This window comes from Arabidopsis thaliana, chromosome 4, assembly GCF_000001735.4.
Source record: "Arabidopsis thaliana chromosome 4, partial sequence".
Lineage (NCBI taxonomy): Eukaryota > Viridiplantae > Streptophyta > Magnoliopsida > Brassicales > Brassicaceae > Arabidopsis > Arabidopsis thaliana.
Genome location: NC_003075.7, coordinates 17,343,130 through 17,362,832, shown reverse-complemented (window position 1 = coordinate 17,362,832; position 19,703 = coordinate 17,343,130). Strand labels below are relative to the sequence as shown.

Below are 19,703 nucleotides of genomic sequence, written 5' to 3'. Positions count from 1 at the left end.
GTAAGTTTGGGCACCTAAACAACTAATTGATTGGCTAATCACAATATACACGTTTTTTTTTTCACATGTGGTTTTATATTGAACCCACCGAATTCTCTTGATCCTTCTAACAAAATTTAATCTCAACCACAAAAATAAAATAATAATATATATAAGAAACTGTAATGTACAATTGTGATTAGCAATGGGTCATCTCATCTAATTATCCAGATAATATTGTCTATATTTTTCCAATTAATTTGGTCGTATGTAACTAAATAATGCATTAGGTTGAGCTAAATAAAGTATTAGATAACCTTACCTACTAACAATTTTCAATGATTTTTTTCAGTTTCTATATTTCTGCTTTGTATTTTTGTGTAAAATTGGGTTTACAGACCAGGGGATTTCGAACAGGGTGATGTGTTGGACACAAAATTTATTCCATTCATGTGCGAGTTATTATTCATTGAAGTATATTAAACTTTTGTTTTATTTTACTTTTTTCTATTAATTTTAATTAAAAATTTGATGTGAAAGAAAAAAACGGTATTTTATTGTGAATAGTAAAAGTCATGAGCAAAATCATCAACTTAGGAGTGTTGAAAAAAGGCTAAAGAAGAGTAAATTAGAGGAGAGTCAAAGATTGTGTGTCACTAGTGTTAATGCTAGTAAACATCAGCTCTTTTTTTTCTTCTCTCTTAATTTTTCAAACATTTGATTTCTATAAACCTTCTTAATAATTTCTTCCGTAAAATAATATGATTAGTTTTTTTTTTTGTAAACAAGTGCCCACTTGCTTGACCTTCCCAACCAAAAAAAACGTAACAATTTCCATCATCTTCTCCATAAAGTTCTTACCTTTAAGTGTGTTTAATGGAGATTTATCCTCTACTCATCTCTCTCTCTCTATTCTGTTCCATTTATTAAGCTTTCTTCACGCTTTTTAAGATAATTAACAGTCACGGGTTCTAAAAGCTAAAGGGTTTTGCTTCGAATTCAAGTGTCTCCCTTCACTTTCTCTCTCTCTATTGCTGCTCTGTTTCTGCTGTCAATTCCCTAAGAAAGTCCTGATTTTTAGGGTGATCGAGAGAAGTTGAAGAATCATGTTTATTGAGTTTCCTTTTTTGATCCATAGGGTCATCTAATTTTGCTAATTTTATTGTCATCTCCTTCAGGTAATTTGCGATTTCTCTTTACTCTGTTTTTGACTTGTACTTAGATTCCTTTTCTTTAACAGTAATAAACTTCATAAAGATTTCATTTTTCTTCTTATGGGTATTTGGAATGATGAATGTAGATTAGGTTGATTGTTTTGAGGATGATGTGGATAATCTTTTTCTGGATATTATTACAATTTAGGGTCTTGAGATTGTTTGTAATAAGCTCCGTACTTTGGTTCCTTATTTTCAATTCAGTCTTTAAGATTTCGGTAACCCTTTTATATTTGATGCAATCTCCCTATAATAATACCTTCTTCAATTGCTGTTTTGCCATTTGCATATTATTTAACTTTCTTTGTTGGATCAGTCTGATTCTTTCTTACCAATTATTGTCTTAATCCTTGATTAAGGAAAAACAAAAAAACAAAAGACATGGAGTTTCTTCTCTTTCTTGGATGTATAACAGTGTTTCTCTATGCAGGTAAGGGATTGTTGTTGCCAATGGGGTGGCTAACTAAAATCCTTAAAGGTTCTAGCCATAAGTTTTCTGATGGACAATGTAATGGAAGATATAGAGAAGATAGAAACTTGGAAGGTCCTCGTTATTCTGCGGTAAGTGAACTTTACTGTTTTTTGGTTCATTTTGAATTGAAGATAAAAGGGTTTCTTGAATTTCTGATTCAGGAAGGATCTGATTTTGACAAAGAGGAGATTGAATGTGCTATTGCACTTTCTCTTTCTGAACAAGAACATGTAATTCCACAAGATGACAAAGGAAAGAAAATAATCGGTAATGTTGTTTAATTCTCCGTTGGTAATGCATAGAGAAAAACAAAGAGAAGAAAGAAAGTTATGTGTGGAAATGTAACTTGCTTAAATTGTTTCTTAAACCTTATATTCTGTAGAGTACAAATCTGAAACCGAAGAAGATGACGATGACGATGAGGATGAGGATGAAGAATACATGAGAGCTCAGCTAGAAGCAGCAGAGGAAGAGGAAAGACGGGTAGCTCAAGCTCAAATCGAGGAAGAAGAGAAAAGGAGAGCTGAAGCTCAACTAGAAGAAACAGAGAAACTGCTTGCAAAAGCTCGATTAGAAGAGGAAGAAATGAGGCGTTCTAAAGCCCAACTGGAGGAAGATGAGCTACTCGCCAAGGCCCTTCAAGAAAGTATGAATGTGGGATCTCCTCCTCGATATGATCCAGGAAATATACTTCAACCATATCCCTTCCTCATTCCTTCTAGTCACAGGTAAATGGTTCAAAAATACATTAATGTCCATTTCTTAGATTTTCAGACACTATCATCTCTAGATAGTGATATGATGCATGATCACATTAGCTCCAATGAGTCAATTTTGTTTCTTTGTTTATTTTCTTGGAGGATATGTGTCGGTTGCCAAGCTGAGATAGGACATGGAAGGTTTCTGAGTTGCATGGGTGGCGTTTGGCATCCTGAATGTTTCTGTTGCAATGCATGTGATAAGCCCATCATAGATTATGAGGTCCCTATACATTTTATTAAGTATTATTATTGTATCCTCCTGATTCTTTTGAAGCTTAACCTGTTCAAGCTTTGTTTTACAGTTCTCAATGTCAGGAAATCGGCCTTATCACAAATTATGTTACAAGGAGCAGCATCATCCTAAATGTGATGTTTGCCATAACTTTGTGAGTGATAGCCAACTTCTGTTGATCTCTATATTTTACCCAAAATTTGTTCCCAGGTTGTACTAAGCTTAATGTGTATGTATAAATGTAACTCCTCTAGATTCCGACAAATCCAGCTGGTCTTATTGAGTATAGGGCACATCCCTTTTGGATGCAAAAGTATTGTCCTTCACATGAGCGTGATGGAACTCCTCGGTGTTGCAGTTGTGAGCGAATGGAGGTCAGTTGTTCGATATAGCATTTCTGTTAATAGGAAAATAAATTTAAGAATCTGATTCGAAAACCAGATGTTGTTCTGTTTTTGGCTCATGGTTTCAGCCAAAAGATACAAAATATCTCATTCTTGATGATGGTCGAAAACTGTGTCTTGAATGTCTCGACTCAGCCATTATGGACACTCATGAATGCCAACCATTGTACCTTGAGATACGTGAATTTTACGAAGGCTTACATATGAAAGTGGAACAGCAAATTCCTATGCTTTTGGTGGAGAGATCAGCTCTAAACGAAGCTATGGAAGGAGAGAAACACGTAAAACCTCTATATCTTATTGATACTATGTTTATACTCTCTCTTTCTCTCTCGCTCATTTGTTTCAACCTACTTCTATCTAATTTTGCTGCAGGGACATCATCATTTACCTGAAACTAGAGGACTTTGTTTGTCTGAAGAACAAACTGTCACCACGGTATTCATTCTTCCAAGTTTGTAATGAATTGCTATCCACCACAAATTGCTTCTGAATCAGAAAGATGTTGATATAGGTGTTAAGGAGACCAAGAATTGGGGCAGGCTACAAGTTAATAGACATGATCACAGAGCCTTGCAGGCTGATACGTCGTTGTGAAGTCACTGCGATTCTCATTTTATATGGACTTCCTCGGTAAAAGAAAAACACTTCTCAACACACTCCTAAACCAAATTTTTGTCTTTATAAGATATCTAAAATTTTCGTATTACACTTGTACAGTTTGTTAACCGGGTCAATCCTTGCTCATGAGATGATGCATGCATGGCTTCGACTAAATGGTAATCTGAAGAACACTCCCTTCTCATTATGTTGAGCAATTGAACGTAGGGAAATATCAAAAAATGTTTTGTTGCTCTGTGTATATCTGTAGGGTATCCAAATCTTAGACCAGAAGTGGAAGAAGGAATATGTCAAGTTTTAGCACACATGTGGTTGGAATCTGAGACTTATGCTGGCTCTACATTAGTAGACATCGCATCTTCTTCATCATCTGCTGTGGTGTCAGCATCGTCCAAGAAAGGTGAGAGGTCTGATTTTGAGAAGAAACTTGGTGAGTTTTTCAAGCATCAAATCGAGTCGGATTCTTCATCGGCATATGGGGATGGGTTCAGGCAAGGTAACCAAGCAGTTCTTAAGCATGGTCTGAGGCGAACCCTCGACCATATTCGCTTGACCGGTACATTTCCTTAAATGGAATTTAAACTATAAAAAGAGAGAAAACAAGCTTTGTTATAGTTTTTTAGAGTATAGACTTGAGAAGAAAAGAAAAAGAAAAATGTATAGGTTACAACAATACACACATTTAAGTGTCATAAAGTTTCCACTTTTTAAGTAAAAAATCAAGAGTCAAGAAACAAGACCAAAAATTCTTGGCTTGGTTTTTATCTTTTTTTGCCAAACGTTTTGCTTGTTATTTCTTAGATAGCAAATTATTCTGTTTTCAAAATCTAAATTACTACAATCACTAGTTTGACTTCATCATATCTGGACCAGTGGATAAAAGTATGAAAGATAAGGAAAATCCGAAAATGGATAGACTTGTATATCCACAATTCCACATTATATCATAATATGTACTGTATATTATGGCTCTTCTATTCGCTGAGAGGACGAAGGTCAAATATGTAGAATGTAGAAGTATCCTCATATTGACCTGTCTAACTAGATTAATATTATAGTATGCATGCTTGCCATCTGTTAATTAAAATACAGACATTGTGAAAAAATACACTCCATGCTCTCTATCTTTCTATCGTTTGTAAAATGATATTTTGTTGATCAAAACTACTATGGTCTACAAGATCGTGTAAAACAACATTCAAGTAACTTAGTATTATGGGAAGATGAGTTCTCTCGATCGAGATGTTCAGTCAATTCTCTAGAGTATAAAAAACGAAAACGTCTCAAGTCAATTGTCAATCATTAATTTCCAAATATAAATATTAGACATTATCAACAAATGATGATAAAGAGATACAAAAAACATTGTGAAGATGTGGGATATGAGGATAAACATAGAGAGATAGGATGATATATTCACACGTGTTTCCCACTTCCTCATCCAACTTGTCGCGGCGCCTCGTCGCCGTTTCTTTCTTCTCTCTTTGGTTTTTTTTTCTAAAACATTTTCTCTATCAAGCGTTTATGTTTCAACAAATTTTATTTAAGCTAATGTTTTTTCTTATAACCAAATCAAAATTTTATTCATCGATATAGAAATTAATGGTTTTTTGCTAATATTGAAATCTAATTTTAAAGTATATATTAAAAAGTTTTTGTTAAAAAAAAATGAGGATACTCATGTTGGAGAGGGAGAGCAAACGGATTCTTGATGTTTTTACGATCGATTAAAGTGAAGACGTTTTAGTGGACATGATATATTTCTTTGGTATGACATATTTTAAAAGTCACCTCTAAGAATTCAATTTTTTCTAGATATTATCGTCATTCGTCAACATTATATCGTATGATGTTAACAAAATTAATGGTTGGTAGAGTACTCGTCATTTAGAATTAGGGCTAATGAATTGATCGTTCATAATGTCTTGTCGAGGGCAAAAACGACGTAACGTGACAAAACGTATTAACCTTTGTTTCTTTTTCTTTTTTTTTTGTTATTTCAGAATTCATGAACCAGAGAATTTCATTAATCCACTAGCTAATCTTGAAATTATTCTATTGCCTTTTGAAAAAGTTGTAAAGTATAATTTGAAGGTTGCAAAATTTTAATTTTGGTTTTTAGTGTTTGAGAAACAAATCAAAACTGCAACATTATATACAGAACTATCTTCCCTTTTTTTTTTAACTAACTTGAAATTTATGCAAAACAGTTCACCAAGGTGTCATTAAAAGATGTCATTAAATTCGAAAGTCGGTTCATGAAAGATGTCGTCATCATCGTAACATGATGCCACCACGCAGTCAGCACTAAGCAGGCTATTTGGCTTTGGCACCTTCATTCAAAAATAAAATAAATTTTAAATTCCTGGTTCAGTAAAAATGTGGACCGTTGTTTTGGGGGCAGCCAATCGCACGAATATGGTGGCTACGCCACAAAGTTACAAATGTACAACTTTGTCGGGCTTTTCCAGATTCATTAACATCAATAGGCAAGTAAACTACAAAATGCAAGTTGCTTAATCAATAATGTTGTAAAGCTTTTACAGCATCTTTTATACCATAAAATGTCAACATCATGGAGTTTACTCCAATTAAGTTCTCGTACACTTTGATTTGAATAATCAGTACAAAACATAACCAAACCGGATTAGATGTGGTTTTAACTATTGCATACATTTTCGGCCAATGGATTAGGATTACTGAAAGAACATTAAAAACATATATGTATGACGACGAAAACAATTTCTTAGGGCTTAGGTTATATATATTTCGCAGAAATGTATACCAAAATGTTGGAGAATCGTGAAAAAGAATATACCTAATAAACCGTACTAAAAAGGCTGAACATCTGAGATTCAGCAGAGCATCAAAAGATAAAAGAGAATATGCTCATTAATCATAGGTCGACTGTTTTCTCCACCCTCCAACTTTAATTTTTGAAATCTCTTGTTTTTATGTGCCCTTGATAATTATTAATCACCTTAACATTAACAACTTGTTAATGCTTGTTAATCCAAAAGTAAAGCAATCAAAGAACTATATTATAAGATTAATAATGTAATGATTCGAAACATTACAATAAAGTATAACGTAACAAGCTTAGATATGGTGGGTAAAATATACGAAGTAAAATAAATGGTCCCAAGTATATGAATGAATACATGTATTTACAGATATCTCTCTCCCCTATCTCCTTATGATTTGTCATTTTCCTCACCCATAATCCTATAAAATAATCAAGAACCTCCGAGGGAGAGAGACATACACACAGACAGAGTAAGACATATATAACATATATAGAGAGAGAAGACCTAAACAAAGAGACATATGGTGTCTTTAGGTTACTGCTTGAAGGAGAAGAAGACATGCGTGAGATGGGTAGAGATATACTTCGATGACTGTCTCTGTAACTTAAACGACGACGTTTCATTCGCACTTGGAATCGCTAGCCTCCTCTGTTGGGGAGTCGCAGAGATTCCTCAGGTCATCACTAACTTCCGTACAAAGTCAAGTAACGGTGTCTCTCTCTCCTTCCTCCTCGCTTGGGTCGCCGGGTCCGTACACCATCTCAAGTTCTTCTTTGTTATCATAATCTCTCTCTTTCCCTAACGTTATTTTATATGAATTTTATCAATCGGTGCAGTGATATCTTCAATCTCGTCGGTTGTCTTCTTGAACCAGCTACTGTAAGATACACAAAACATCTATAGTACATAATTATTTTCATGTCTTATTATTGTTTTCTCATTGTTTATCTTATTTTGAATTGTGTAGTTGCCGACTCAGTTCTACACAGCCTTGGTAACATCACCGTCTTCTCGCCGCATAAATAAACATATGTCGCTACAAAGCTTACGTGTCGCTTCTATTAAAATTAGCGTCAATTGTTCGGATTTATTTATTTTATTCGACCGCTTTATTTTATTCTATTTACAAATCAGCCCCGTAACTATTTTTTTTTCCTCTCTCTATAGCTTTACACAGTGAGCACTGTAGTATTGGTGATCCAGACTATTTACTACGATTACATCTACAAACTTTGTAGACATAGACGTACCAAGATTTGTCAAAAGGTAATAATTATAAGAGTTGATTACATTTTTAGGTGTTGATTATCATAATGAGGGTTTTTTTTTTTTGTTAAGGATGAGGAAGATGAAGAGAAGAGACCATTGAAACCACCAAAGACGATGGGATCTGCTATTTCCATCCCAGGAGGATCTTACAAAGATTCTTCTCGGAGAGAGTTCTATTACACGTACGGATTATTAAACATAAATCATATTTTATTTACTCTAATTTGTCTACAAATAAGTTAAAGTTTGTGACAAAAGCTTCGTATATTTTATTATTATATGCTTTCCCCTGCATACTCTGTTTTTTCTTGTCGTTTTCTCAAGCTTTTGAAGAAACAGAGGGAAAGGGTAACGATTTTTTTCATAAAATAATTACATAATTGCTGATAAAATCTCGAACCTATCCTTTAGCTTTCTCAATTTTCTTATATCATAGAATATATATGTCCGCTCTCTATATTCAATTGTGACAACTGACAAGTGGTTTTGCGGGGGGCTATTTGTTCAGGTCGGCGAGATCGTTGGCCGGAAGTGGCACACCTCCCTTAAGAACATCGTATTTTCGAGTGGCTAAGAGTGGCCCTTCGGCTCTGGCAATCGACAATGATGGTTCGTCATCGGACGAAGATGAGACAATGTCGACGTGTCCTGTCATAACGGCTAAAACCATTACAAAACCAAGGCCAATACCTAGACAGGTTTGTAATTTCTTTTTAACTTAGCCAACTTAAAATCACTTTAAGCTAAGAGAACAAATATTGACCCATTTTGGACTTCTTTTTCTCAGGCAGGTTTTGGAACGTTTTTGGCTGCATCGGCTAGTCTTCCGCTTCAGGCAAAGAGCTTAGCGGAAAAATATGCACATGCTTCAAGCAGACGGCTTCTAAACGTGTGTGACACATATAGCATTTTGTTGTTTTAAAGGTATGAGTGAAATGCGAGAAAATGATATCAAAACATTGTTGTCTTTGTGCAGGAAAGAATAGTAGAGCATAGCGCGTTGGGACAATGGTTGGGATGGCTAATGGCCGCCATTTACATGGGCGGTCGCATTCCTCAGATTTGGCTCAACGTAAGCCATCTTTAGCAAATCTTGATTTACTTCTTCTTGGCTTCTTGTTTATGATATTGGATACTAATCTTTTTTTTTTTTTTCTCTACAACTAGATCAAAAGAGGAAGCGTCGAGGTAAAAAAAAACTAAAACTACAAGTCAACCAACAGATATTCCCTTATGTATACTTTAAATGTTATTGTGGTATGCGATCTAACAAACAGTATGTTTTGATATTTGGCAGGGTTTGAATCCACTGATGTTCATCTTCGCGCTAGTAGCCAATGCAACATATGTTGGTAGTATTCTTGTCCGAACAACTGAATGGGACAACATCAAACCAAACCTTCCTTGGTTGCTTGATGCTATTGTCTGCGTCGTACTAGATCTATTTGTATCCTTTTCTAACCATTTGCACAGTCTCAACGTGGAAAACAAGTTATCTTATTGCCATTAGGTTGAGCTTTGCTACCTTAATTCGAAAAATCAAAACAGATAATACTGCAGTATATCTACTACAAGTATTGCAGGATAAAGAGCTTGGAAAGCAGAGAAGAAGACGCCTATGGAGACTATGTGGAAGCAAGCAAAACTTTTGTTTCGTGAATCACTATTTATGTTACAAGGATAATTTGATTTTCTTTTGATCTTAAGTATTATTGATTTCATAGTGTATGCATATAAAACCTAATTATTATATGTTCACTAAAACTGCTTTCTGTTTCCTCAAAATCTATACGCAACAAAAGCAGCATTTTCCTTCCACACAAAAACCTGGTCACCAAGATTCTCCTTGGGTGTGATCCTTATAGGAGGAGTCCAAGATTAGTTTTCTGCAGCTCCTACACACTCATGAGCAGCTGAAGCATCATGCATGCTGCTATAGCAGTTGAGGATGCACAAGCATAGAGAGGCTTAGCTTCTAGAAGGGTCAAGATACGTTGGTTTTACCTGTTATGTTGGTAACGAGTCATTAATGAGAATTCAGCATCAAATTCCACCACATACCTCTTAAAAGAAAGAGGCTCTAACTGTTATGTTGTTACTGTTAAATGATTAATTGCCTACTATATGCTTATATCCCACAATCTGATTCGTTGAGTAATATGCAATACAAATAAATATTGGAATGAATATATCACAAATGGACAGAAGCAGAAAATAAGACATCAACGCTATATGAGTTTGAGAGAGGATCAAGTTTGAAGACAACATTGGACCACTCAATCTTCCCCCAAATCTCACCTCCCTCGCGCCTCTCCATGGAAATCTCGGCAGACCAAAGCTCCACACACTCAGGGTCTCCAATATGTGCGTTCCCGAAGATGACAATGTTCCCAGCAGAGTTACTAGAGATTTTTCTAATATCATATTTGACGTTGGTCTTTGACGGTCGTTTATCAGAGGTACGTCTGAAGATGTATCTTGTACCAGAGAGATACAATTGTAGCTGTTCCAAACCTTTTACCTCTTTCCAGTCCAACTCATCTGGTTGGCACCATAGTATTCTACCGCGAGTAGCACGACAGTATAGTAATTTCCCAATGACACACCAATCGTGTCTACTTCCTACCTTAGAATCTTTTTTTCCGCTTTTCCAGATTCTACCTTCACTTGGCAAGAAGCTAAAGCTTTGGTCCTCCTCATCCACGGCGTAAACCTTCTTCTCCTCTATCACCACACTTTGGTTGATACTATGGGCCATCTTCGGCGTATTAAATATACCCCAAGTTTGGTAAACTGGATCGAATACCTCCGCCCAGTTTGAGGAATCAGCGTCCTCTGGGCACCCTCCAAAAACGTAGATCTTCCCGTCTATGAGGCTTGCCGATGCGGAAGCACGAGCCATCTTCATAGACGGGACGCGGTGCCATGTCTGAGAAAAACAGTTGAGGAACAAGACATCGGAAGTGGGATTGCCGTTTATGATTCCACCGATTACATAACATAGATCCCCCAATTCACTACCACAAAAGAAGATGATTCCGGAGCCTGATAGGGGTGCGATGGGACCGGCCTCAGTCGACGACTACCCGTAAGGACGAACCAGCGAGGGGTTGGATCAGGTAAGATGCGCAAGCAGACGAAGAAAGATGGCTCAGTGCAACCAATCAGCGATCGCGTGCTGCAGAGCTCAGGGGATGTTACGAGAGAGCGGTATTTCTTGGAGCGAGAGATAAGGCTGTTTGGTCCAATCTCGAGACGCGAGCCATGCAACTCACAGCCACAGAATCCGGTAATCCAGACCACGACGGAGACGCCTCATTCATCGTCTTCTTCCTTTTACTTTGCGGTGGCACTTCGGGGGCGTAATTGTACATCGTCGAATGCTCTCGCATTCTCAATTCACAACAACACAAATTTAGAGATCTCTAGATCCATAATCATCTGATTGATTGATCGACCTTTCTTGCCATAAATTCTTGATTGGAATCGAGATTTTGTGAAGATAGGCCGATTCGGACAGAAACTATATATATTTTATGGTTTTTACTTTTCTCAAATTAACAAATATTAAAGGAAAAGGAAAGAAACAAGTACTTGCGCTTCACTTTGTCGGTTACTTGTTGTACTTGTGTTTCACTTTGATCTGGAGAGATTTGAAATTCTCTCTCCTCGTCGCCTTTCAACAAGTTCCGCGGTTGGTTGCAAGAGCCTGGACTCTTTGTTTCTGGTTTGTGAGATTGCAGAACCATCGATCGAGAGCTTAAGAGGATTTTATTTTTACAGTGGAGAATCAGATTTCAGATGTGGGCCTTATTATGTAAGCTTTTTTACTATGGGATATGTCATATGTGTGCCTAGTTAAGTAGAAAACCGTGGCCTTAGGCCCATCTTGTTCTACAGTTATAAATGCCTTAACTTTGATTAAGTGTAGTAATATTATACTAGGCCCAAATATTAAATATAGTCGACATAGTTCATTTCCTTATACAATGGTCTAAGGCGAACACTCGACCATATTCGTTTGACCTGTACATTTCCTTATACGGCATTCAAACGGTAAATAGAAAATCAAAAGTGTGTCCCCAAGTAGAGAGATACAATTGCAGCTCTTACAATCTAACACATCAGTCTCAAACCATATTATGTTTTCTCGCTTTTAATAATTTTTCCTCTTATCCAAAATGCATTTTCACTTGGTAAAGAGTATAAGCTTTTGATCATCCTCGTCCATGATCCACCATGTAAACCTTTGTTTCCTCTATCACCACATTTTGGTGGGTATTGTGGTATATCTACGTCATAAAGTTACCCCAAGTTTGAGTCTTTGGATCAAAAACCTCTTATGAAATAAATAAATATTTTTAAAGATATATTTATAAATAATCGACATAATTTCTTTCCACTTAAAAAACACAAAACTAGATTTAAAAGAATGAAAAACAAGAACTAGATTGCGTTAACTAAGAGCCAATAGTTCAAATGTAAAATATCTCATGCAAAGTCAGAGATCGATGGTTTATAAAAAAAAAATTGTCCCGGTTTGAGAAGATGTACAGACCTAGACGCAGAACATTTTAGTTATTAGAAAACAAATTAGATTATACTTCAGTTTTAAAAGTGAAAGACAAAAAAGAAGATTAGATTTGTTTTATTGAGTAAAAAGTAAAAACTAGTAAAAAGGATCAATTAATTCTTAAGCGTTACGTTGGCTATTCATTTTATTAATATGGCGTCGCATTGGCGAATGCATTCTCACATAAAAGTTAAGAAAAAGCAACAAAATCGCACCGTTGAGAACCGAGTTTAAACCCCACGCGCCAATCCCATTGCATCCACCTTTAAAGAGGTGCATCGTAAGAACCCCAGCGTGAGACACGAGATTACAGCCCACGAGAACCAACTGACAATTCACCACAAACGAAGGGAAAGCCGAACCGGGTAAACCAAACCCGGTCCAGAATCTATAACCGTAAACCACCGAGTAAACCAGAGTCGTCGATAGAATCGCTAGAATCTGGTACGACTGCGAGAATTCTAGCCAGAGGAAAGACGTGAAGGCCATGACGGAGTTACAAAAGAGCTGAGACACGGCGAGCCTCCGGCTACGTAAAACGGCGAAAATCGTACGGAACATGTGGAGAAAGCGCGTGAGGTAAAACACGTATGACCAAAAGAAGACACGACCAGAGGGACGAGTCCCGAGAGGGAAACAGAGAAGCCATTGGAGAGGAGTGGCGGTTTTGCTCCGCCGCCATAACCACCGTGTGTCACGGATCTCTGCGGCAGCGGAGAGGAGGATTCCGGCGAAAATGGTGGCGGAGAGGATCGACATGAGAAGGCTGTGGATTTCGGGGATGTGACCTAAAGGAACGGAACGGTTACTTCGGCGTACGGCGGAGAGGAGGATGTGGAGGGAGGATGAGACGGCGATATAGAGGGAGATTGATGTGAAGAGGAAAGACCACGTGGAGCCCCATGATTGGCTGTTACTCCAACGGAATCCGACGATGTATGGATGTTCGGAGAGGAAGTAGGTAATAGAGTTAATCAGAGCCGTTGACATAGTTTGAATTTGATCGTACGGTGGTGGTGATCACAGTGACTCTTCTTCTTCCTCTGTTCCTCTAGTCCTGTCTTTTATATGTGTGCGTGCGACTTTTTCGCAAAGTGAATCTCTGTTTCTGCTCTTATTTTTTTTGTTGGGATATTTAATTTCCATTTTCCAATAATTGTTGTAGAACATACAGTAGGTCACTAAATGGCCGGTCTTGTCATGAAAGCAAAATGATGTGGACCAATATTAATTGTCACATTTACGTGACAAATTTAATTTGGCTACATAAATGAATATTGTAAAACGGTTATGAAAATTTTTAAGATTTATGGTCTTAATGGGGTTTTACTGTTATTGTCGAAAATCGAAATAGCAAACCATATTTGAAATATCTTCAAAAAGATCAGAAAACTTGGTACGCGTCAAGTTGACCATTACCATAATCGAAAAGCAGGTGGGAAAACCAAAGAACCTCTAGACACGAAAGAGAGTTTGGTGTTGAGAAATTCAGACAAGCGTCAATTTACAGATGCCTTCATGGTTAAGTTTTAAGTTTTACTCAAGGAGCTACAGATGAGAAAGAGTGCATTACGTAAAACAAAATGCAAATATTGGAATATGGATCGGGCGATCGTTACGAAGATGAATCTACATCAGTAATCAGTAACGAGTTAGTATTAAATTACTATTTCACACAATTTGATGACCAGCTAAGACAGAAGATATTTGATACGTATCAAATAAAATTAGTAGAAATCAAATTGTCCTAATCGTTATATTGGCAATAAGCGTTATAGTACCACGTGAGTAAACAAAAATATTAGATACGTACCAAACAAATGCGGCAGGAACAGTGTAATATATCTCTTTTTCACTATGAGGAATTTGGTTTTGTCCACTTGATAGTATTTTCCACAAGTGACTCTTTTCTTTAGTCTCATTTTCCAGAAGTGATTCTTGACCTACCAAACTAAGTATTTTATTTACACGGTCGTAGTTGATTTCTCGTGAATTAATTAAAAGGAGACTTGGACGGTGAACTTACAACGACTACTCCCACGCATAACATGTTCTATCAATCATTTATGTAAGCCCGCCGAAACAATCATTAAGCATATGTTATACTTGTTTAATTTATAAACTAAAAATCATTTAAGTTAAAACTAAAACTAATTTCGGAATTGGCTTCAACTAAGATTTAGGCCTCAAATGACAAGGTTTTGTTGAGTTTTTGGTATAGATAACATGTTTAAAGTAATGATATCTCATATGCATATGCATGGAAGTATTGTAACATTTAACATTCAGAAAGTCAGACTTGAAATTTATAAATCTACATCACAATCGATTCTTTTATCTACTCTTCCAAATTACATAAGCCGCACTAATAGAACTTTTTTTTTTTTTTTTTGTCTTTTTCCTATTTTCCTAGAAAGATTATGAAATATTCAAAAATTATAGTTTGACACAATTTTGGGGGTCAATATATCTTTCTCAGGTTAGTAGGACAACGAGACACCAATGATCAATTCTGTAGAGATCCAAGAATCTTGGGAACAGCACCTGAAGGCTTGGGATTAAACAGCTTTTTCAGCTCATCATACCTCCCAACATCAAAATCCTCAGATTGCATCAGTTTCCTTTGTTTAGCCTCAAACCTGCTTTGGTAAAAACCTTGAAAGGAAGGCTCTCTCGATGTCTTGAGGAAAAATGTGTAACCCGCCATGAAATATACCGATGAGACATAGAAACAGATCGGTTCCATAACATCCCATGTCAGGTCCCAAAACGTTAGCCTCATAAACCCTGCGGTTTGGATGATCAAGTAACCCAAACCAGCCCAAAGCTCTCTTCTCACCAAAGAATGTGCTTTTTGGTCAATGACCGTCTTTATAGCTTCAAGCTCATTTAGCTCCTTTCTTCTTGGGTCATTCGGGTTATGGATTTGTGATAAAGGAAGAAGCCCCTCTATGGATTTGGTTAACTGATCAACACACAAGACCTTATCAGAGAATTGCATAGACAAAAAAGAATTCAAATGGTAAAAAAAAGCAAAGAGGAGGAAGAAGTTACCTGATGAGGTCTTAAACAAACAGAGTTTCCCATAACGATAACGTTTCCTGAATCATCAAGCATCTTAGCGATCAAAGCTCCTTGAGAAGGATCCAAAGAAGAATCACTACAAACACCTAAGAAATCTGAGTAACGAATCCAGATTTTTCCTGTCTCCATCAGCTTCGTTTTAATAACTTCGATCTCTGCTGCTCTTAGCAACTTCTTCACGTCTTGCACAGTAAGCCCTAACGTCTCCTCCTTCGGATGAGAAAGTCCGTCTAATCGAATCCGATCCTTGTTCATATCCATTTCTTTAAGCTTCTCCATCAGACTCTCCCCAATAGACATCTTCGAAGTCGTATCAATCCCATTCATGGAGAATTTATTCAAAAACCTCTGAGAAATCGTCAAATCTCCAGGCTCTGGATCAATCGTGGCTTCTCCTATATCTTTAGGAACCCTAGTTCGCATGGCTAACGAAGAAGAAGACGAAGTACGACAGTTCATGAGACTTTGCGACGCCGTTTTTGACATATTGAACAAACGGTTCGACAAAAGCTTCTTCATCATCACCATGACGAACAGAACAAAAAAAAAATACGAAAAATCGAAATCCCAGAAAGGAAGAGAAGAAAATGAATTCGATTTCAGTTACTACTTGAAAAAATGAAACAGCAAGAGCGAGCTTTATATAGGTAACCAAAGTTCTCTGTTACAGTTTTAATTTTACGTTTAACATAAATCTTGTGGGGCCTTATACACGTCAGCAGATATATCACGAGAAATTCAATAAACGCTGCCTTTTCGTGAATATTGATAGGTGACTACCGTCCACGTGGATAGATTTATGTTGGTGATAGCTTTCGATGCCTCAATAACCGTCCGATTAAATTTTAAAAAGATATAATATCTTGATAACTTATTTGACTATGAGTAAATTACACAACAGAATTAAAAAGAAAGGCAAAAACGTGTCGCCACATTTTCTGTTTTATCTTGTTATTATCTCTTGCATCTAGTAGTAAATGGTAATGTTGAAGAGATGATTTTTTGAGATGTAATAATGTCTATATAAGGAAAACTTAGTAAATATTTGAAACAATGACGTGTTGCCACATTTTTCGTTTTTATCCTTTGCACACCTAATAAAGAGATAACAAATGTGATGTAATGTGGATGTAACTACTGTGTCTGGTTAGGTAATTCAGTAAATTTAAACACACGGACGTGTCGCCACATTTTCTGTTTTATCTACAAATTTGTTTTTCAAAATAGCATCACCGGATAAACATGTTGAAAAAATAAATAATAAAATTAATGATAAACACGTAGAATTAAAATATAATTTTCTCTATAATTTATAAACACGTAGAATTAAAATGATAAACCTGATATTTACGTTTAAATCCAAATACATGTTATCTTGGTTGTACTGCTGATTCAAATTTGATGGTGATGGAGATAATAAAAATTTAGTGTGTGTTTAAATCAAGATCATGTAAACCCTGTTTAAATATGCCTTGCTATGTCAACAAACTTATTTTATACTACATAGTTCCGACTCAACGATTATCTCGGTCTAATTAAGACATGAGACATCACATAAACCATTTTGGTACATCTAATTTTCACGTACGTTAGAATATTTTTTATAATGTGATATTCTTATTAGACGAATCTATGCACATCAGCACATGGCATATATGAATAGGAAATGAACTGAAAACATAGATTCACAAAAAAAAAAAAATGAAAGATATTATTAAGAAAGTGAGAATAAAAATCCTAAATTTTTCACGCTACCTGTACCAACACCACAAGACACGGATATTCCGAAAAGAACGGAAGCCATTACACATTGATTATACACCATAAAATTTTATTACTTATATGAGTAAAAAATTGATTTTAAATAAATAAATAAAACGGCAAGTTGTGTACGGAGCAAATGTAGCAAATCCTATGCAGAAGTCGATCGTACAACAAGATTGAGATCGAATATCGCATTGATTCCAATAAGAGAGTTGGTGAATCGATGTATATGGTTTTAGGTTGGTGGCATATTTTATTCAACTGAAGTTGCCATTTTTTGATGATTCTCGAAGATTATAGACTTAAGACTTAATTAGAAGTTATAATCATAGTCAGTTCCAAAAAAAAAAAAATATATATATATATATATATATATATCAGATTTCGAACTAACAGTAGTTTGCTATTCAATAAGTGATTTTCACGATGAAAAAGCCATAAAATAAAAATAAAAATTGTTGGTGCCAGCTAGAATAAGACTTCGAATAAGCAGAATAAAATGGTACTAAGCAGAATTAAATGGGCTTTTTGGAACTCTGTTTTTGGATTGGGCTTTTTAATTTGGGAACCAACAAATGAGATTGGCCCATTCAAGAAACATATAGTAATAATTATTAATGTATTGTATTCGCCTCGGTCCATCTTAAACTCTGTATGCTCCGTTGACTTGATTGGTTTTACGCCCCAAAACAACGCCGTACCTTTGGATAACTAATCTGAACACCAATAAGGCAAGAACTAGCGAATCTATCAGATCCAACCAGAGTTCCTGTCCTAAAACACATTGTTCATCATTACAAATACGAGCCAAAAGAACAGAGAGTTTAATACTCAAAAAGACTGAAACCAACCAGGGACTCTATTACAGACACATGAACCTCTTCATATTTCATCCATTACTATCCAAATTTTTTAGTACATGAAAACATAGAGATGATTACACCAACAAACTCTAGAGAACCTGTCCGAGATTTCTACAATTCCAATCTAATAATGATTCCCGACAAAAGGAATCGAACACAAATCAGTTCTGTCTATAGGCAATGTAATTAGCCAAAGCCAACAAAGGAGCAACCTTATCAGAATCAAACCCTAAAAGCTGATCACGAGCCTCTCTATTCAATTTCTCAGCAAACTCTCTCGATTTCTCCAAACCCATAATCTTAGGATACGTCAACTTATCAGCAATCAAATCTTTCCCAGCAGTTTTCCCTAACTCTTTCGACGATTTCGTCACATCCAAGATATCATCAACCACCTGAAACAACAAACCAATACATCTCGCAAACTTTCTTAACCTCTCAATCTCATCATCACTTCCTCCACCAACAATAGCTCCCAAAACAGCAGAAGCTTCAAGCAACGCCGCCGTTTTATGCAAATGGATAAACTCCAAATGCTCTAAACCGACGTCGTTTAAATCTAACCCTTCACTACTAATATCCACGACTTGACCCGCCACTAACCCTTCTGTTCCTATCGCTTTAGCCAATTCTCCAACGGCTCGAACCACTCTCACCGGAGAAACAACATCAGAACTCGTCGCCGAAGCTAAATGCTCGAAAGCGAAAGAGAGAAGCGCGTCTCCGGCTAAAACAGCGACGTCTTCACCAAACACTTTGTGGTTGGTCGGTTTTCCACGGCGGAGATCGTCGTTATCCATACAAGGGAGATCGTCGTGGATCAACGACATGGTGTGAATCATCTCGACGGCGCAAGCTGCTGGCATAGCGGTTGATTCTTCACCTCCGACGAGTTCACAAGCAGCGATGCAGAGAACTGGTCTAACTCTTTTGCCACCGGCGAGAAGAGAGTAACGCATCGCTTCGTGGATCTTGAGTGGCTCACGGAGAGGAACAGCTGAATCTAAAGCTTTGTTGACTAATTCGGCTTTGGTGATGATGTACGACATGAAATCGAAAGAGGATGGTTCAGATTGGCGTAGATTGTCTTCTTTTGTAACAACGGAAGAAGAAACGATTGAAGAAGATGATGAAACGGTGCGTTTTGATCGAAAGGAGATGGGTTTAGTAAGAGTTATAGGACAAGATCTGGATCTGGATTTGGTAAGGATTGAAGATGGATGATGATGATTGTGGTGGTGAACAACAATCCATGAACCTAGAGTCACTGAAGCCATGGCGATTTCTGAAATCTGAAATTTTAGATTTGAGAATTTTTTATATTAGTATTTATTTTTTTTTGTTTTTTTTGGAAAGTGGAGTCAAAATTATGAATGGAGAATTGGATTGGCCATTAGTGAGAAGCTAGGAAGTAACAGATAGGGTTGTGTTACGGAATGGGCCTTGTTAGTGGTGGAGATGACGATCTTCACTTTTATTGAAAAGCATCTTTTTTCTTTTTTCACTGTTTTTGTTTTATTGTTTTTAAGTCCATGGAAAATGTTTTTATAGCATAAAGATGATATTTTTCTGGCTTAGATTACAGATAAATTACTTGTCAGTTTTTTAGATTTTTTTCTTTTTATTTTCAATTCTATACCACAAATATATACTATTGTTG

General features: G+C 36.4%; 6 protein-coding genes and 1 long non-coding RNA gene across 14 annotated transcripts; 3 read left to right on the top strand and 4 right to left on the bottom strand.

The window, feature by feature from the left end:
• Nucleotides 1-703: 703 nt before the first annotated feature.
• Nucleotides 704-4,490, top strand: AT4G36860 (LIM domain-containing protein). 3 transcript variants are annotated; one of them, NM_119850.7, is made up of 12 exons: nucleotides 704-1,157; nucleotides 1,624-1,754; nucleotides 1,827-1,932; nucleotides 2,048-2,393; nucleotides 2,526-2,646; nucleotides 2,729-2,812; nucleotides 2,913-3,032; nucleotides 3,131-3,343; nucleotides 3,438-3,500; nucleotides 3,577-3,695; nucleotides 3,783-3,841; nucleotides 3,934-4,490. In NM_119850.7, the coding sequence occupies exons 2-12, from the start codon at nucleotides 1,644-1,646 to the stop codon at nucleotides 4,251-4,253; spliced, it is 1,662 nt and encodes a 553-aa protein (NP_195404.6). In that variant the 5' UTR covers nucleotides 704-1,157; nucleotides 1,624-1,643; the 3' UTR covers nucleotides 4,254-4,490. The 3 variants fall into 3 exon arrangements, with proteins under 3 accessions (NP_195404.6, NP_001328323.1, NP_001328324.1); NM_001342424.1 differs by having other exon boundaries at nucleotides 3,783-4,490; NM_001342425.1 differs by having other exon boundaries at nucleotides 719-1,157; nucleotides 1,624-1,932; nucleotides 3,934-4,462.
• A 2,305-nt stretch (nucleotides 4,491-6,795) lies between these two features.
• Nucleotides 6,796-9,542, top strand: AT4G36850 (PQ-loop repeat family protein / transmembrane family protein). 4 transcript variants are annotated; one of them, NM_119849.6, is made up of 11 exons: nucleotides 6,796-7,237; nucleotides 7,327-7,369; nucleotides 7,458-7,484; nucleotides 7,658-7,756; nucleotides 7,829-7,941; nucleotides 8,268-8,457; nucleotides 8,547-8,648; nucleotides 8,736-8,831; nucleotides 8,927-8,947; nucleotides 9,057-9,206; nucleotides 9,308-9,542. In NM_119849.6, exons 1-11 carry the CDS (start codon nucleotides 7,011-7,013, stop codon nucleotides 9,416-9,418), a joined length of 1,179 nt encoding a protein of 392 aa, NP_568009.5. In that variant the 5' UTR covers nucleotides 6,796-7,010; the 3' UTR covers nucleotides 9,419-9,542. The 4 variants fall into 4 exon arrangements, with proteins under 4 accessions (NP_568009.5, NP_001329400.1, NP_001329401.1 ...); NM_001342421.1 differs by having other exon boundaries at nucleotides 9,057-9,542; NM_001342423.1 differs by having other exon boundaries at nucleotides 6,942-7,237; nucleotides 8,927-9,206.
• Nucleotides 9,543-9,741: 199 nt separating this feature from the next.
• Nucleotides 9,742-11,566, bottom strand: AT4G36840 (Galactose oxidase/kelch repeat superfamily protein). Of its 2 annotated transcripts, NM_001342420.1 has the most exons (2): nucleotides 10,058-11,566; nucleotides 9,742-9,763 (listed from the first exon to the last, which is right to left on the bottom strand). In NM_001342420.1, the coding sequence occupies exons 1-2, from the start codon at nucleotides 10,665-10,667 to the stop codon at nucleotides 9,744-9,746; spliced, it is 630 nt and encodes a 209-aa protein (NP_001328404.1). In that variant the 5' UTR covers nucleotides 10,668-11,566; the 3' UTR covers nucleotides 9,742-9,743. The 2 variants fall into 2 exon arrangements, with proteins under 2 accessions (NP_001328404.1, NP_195402.3); NM_119848.8 differs by lacking the exon at nucleotides 9,742-9,763 and having other exon boundaries at nucleotides 9,810-11,566.
• Nucleotides 11,567-11,669: 103 nt separating this feature from the next.
• HOS3-1 (GNS1/SUR4 membrane protein family) lies at nucleotides 11,670-13,615 on the bottom strand. 2 transcript variants are annotated; one of them, NM_001342419.1, is made up of 2 exons: nucleotides 12,548-13,615; nucleotides 11,670-12,051 (listed from the first exon to the last, which is right to left on the bottom strand). In NM_001342419.1, the coding sequence occupies exons 1-2, from the start codon at nucleotides 13,320-13,322 to the stop codon at nucleotides 11,900-11,902; spliced, it is 927 nt and encodes a 308-aa protein (NP_001329164.1). In that variant the 5' UTR covers nucleotides 13,323-13,615; the 3' UTR covers nucleotides 11,670-11,899. The 2 variants fall into 2 exon arrangements, with proteins under 2 accessions (NP_001329164.1, NP_195401.1); NM_119847.4 differs by lacking the exon at nucleotides 11,670-12,051 and having other exon boundaries at nucleotides 12,206-13,471.
• A 952-nt stretch (nucleotides 13,616-14,567) lies between these two features.
• On the bottom strand, nucleotides 14,568-16,028 carry AT4G36820 (calcium uniporter (DUF607)). The gene is made up of 2 exons (NM_119846.4): nucleotides 15,387-16,028; nucleotides 14,568-15,297 (listed from the first exon to the last, which is right to left on the bottom strand). The coding sequence occupies exons 1-2, from the start codon at nucleotides 15,942-15,944 to the stop codon at nucleotides 14,839-14,841; spliced, it is 1,017 nt and encodes a 338-aa protein (NP_195400.2). The 5' UTR covers nucleotides 15,945-16,028; the 3' UTR covers nucleotides 14,568-14,838.
• A 1,633-nt stretch (nucleotides 16,029-17,661) lies between these two features.
• On the bottom strand, nucleotides 17,662-19,459 carry GGPS1 (geranylgeranyl pyrophosphate synthase 1). The gene has a single exon (NM_119845.3): nucleotides 17,968-19,459. The coding sequence runs from the start codon at nucleotides 19,318-19,320 to the stop codon at nucleotides 18,205-18,207; it is 1,116 nt and encodes a 371-aa protein (NP_195399.1). The 5' UTR covers nucleotides 19,321-19,459; the 3' UTR covers nucleotides 17,968-18,204.
• AT4G36808 lies at nucleotides 17,931-19,580 on the top strand. The gene has a single exon (NR_142395.1). It is a non-coding gene; the product is annotated as an other RNA (long non-coding RNA).
• The last annotated feature ends 123 nt before the right edge of the window (nucleotides 19,581-19,703 follow it).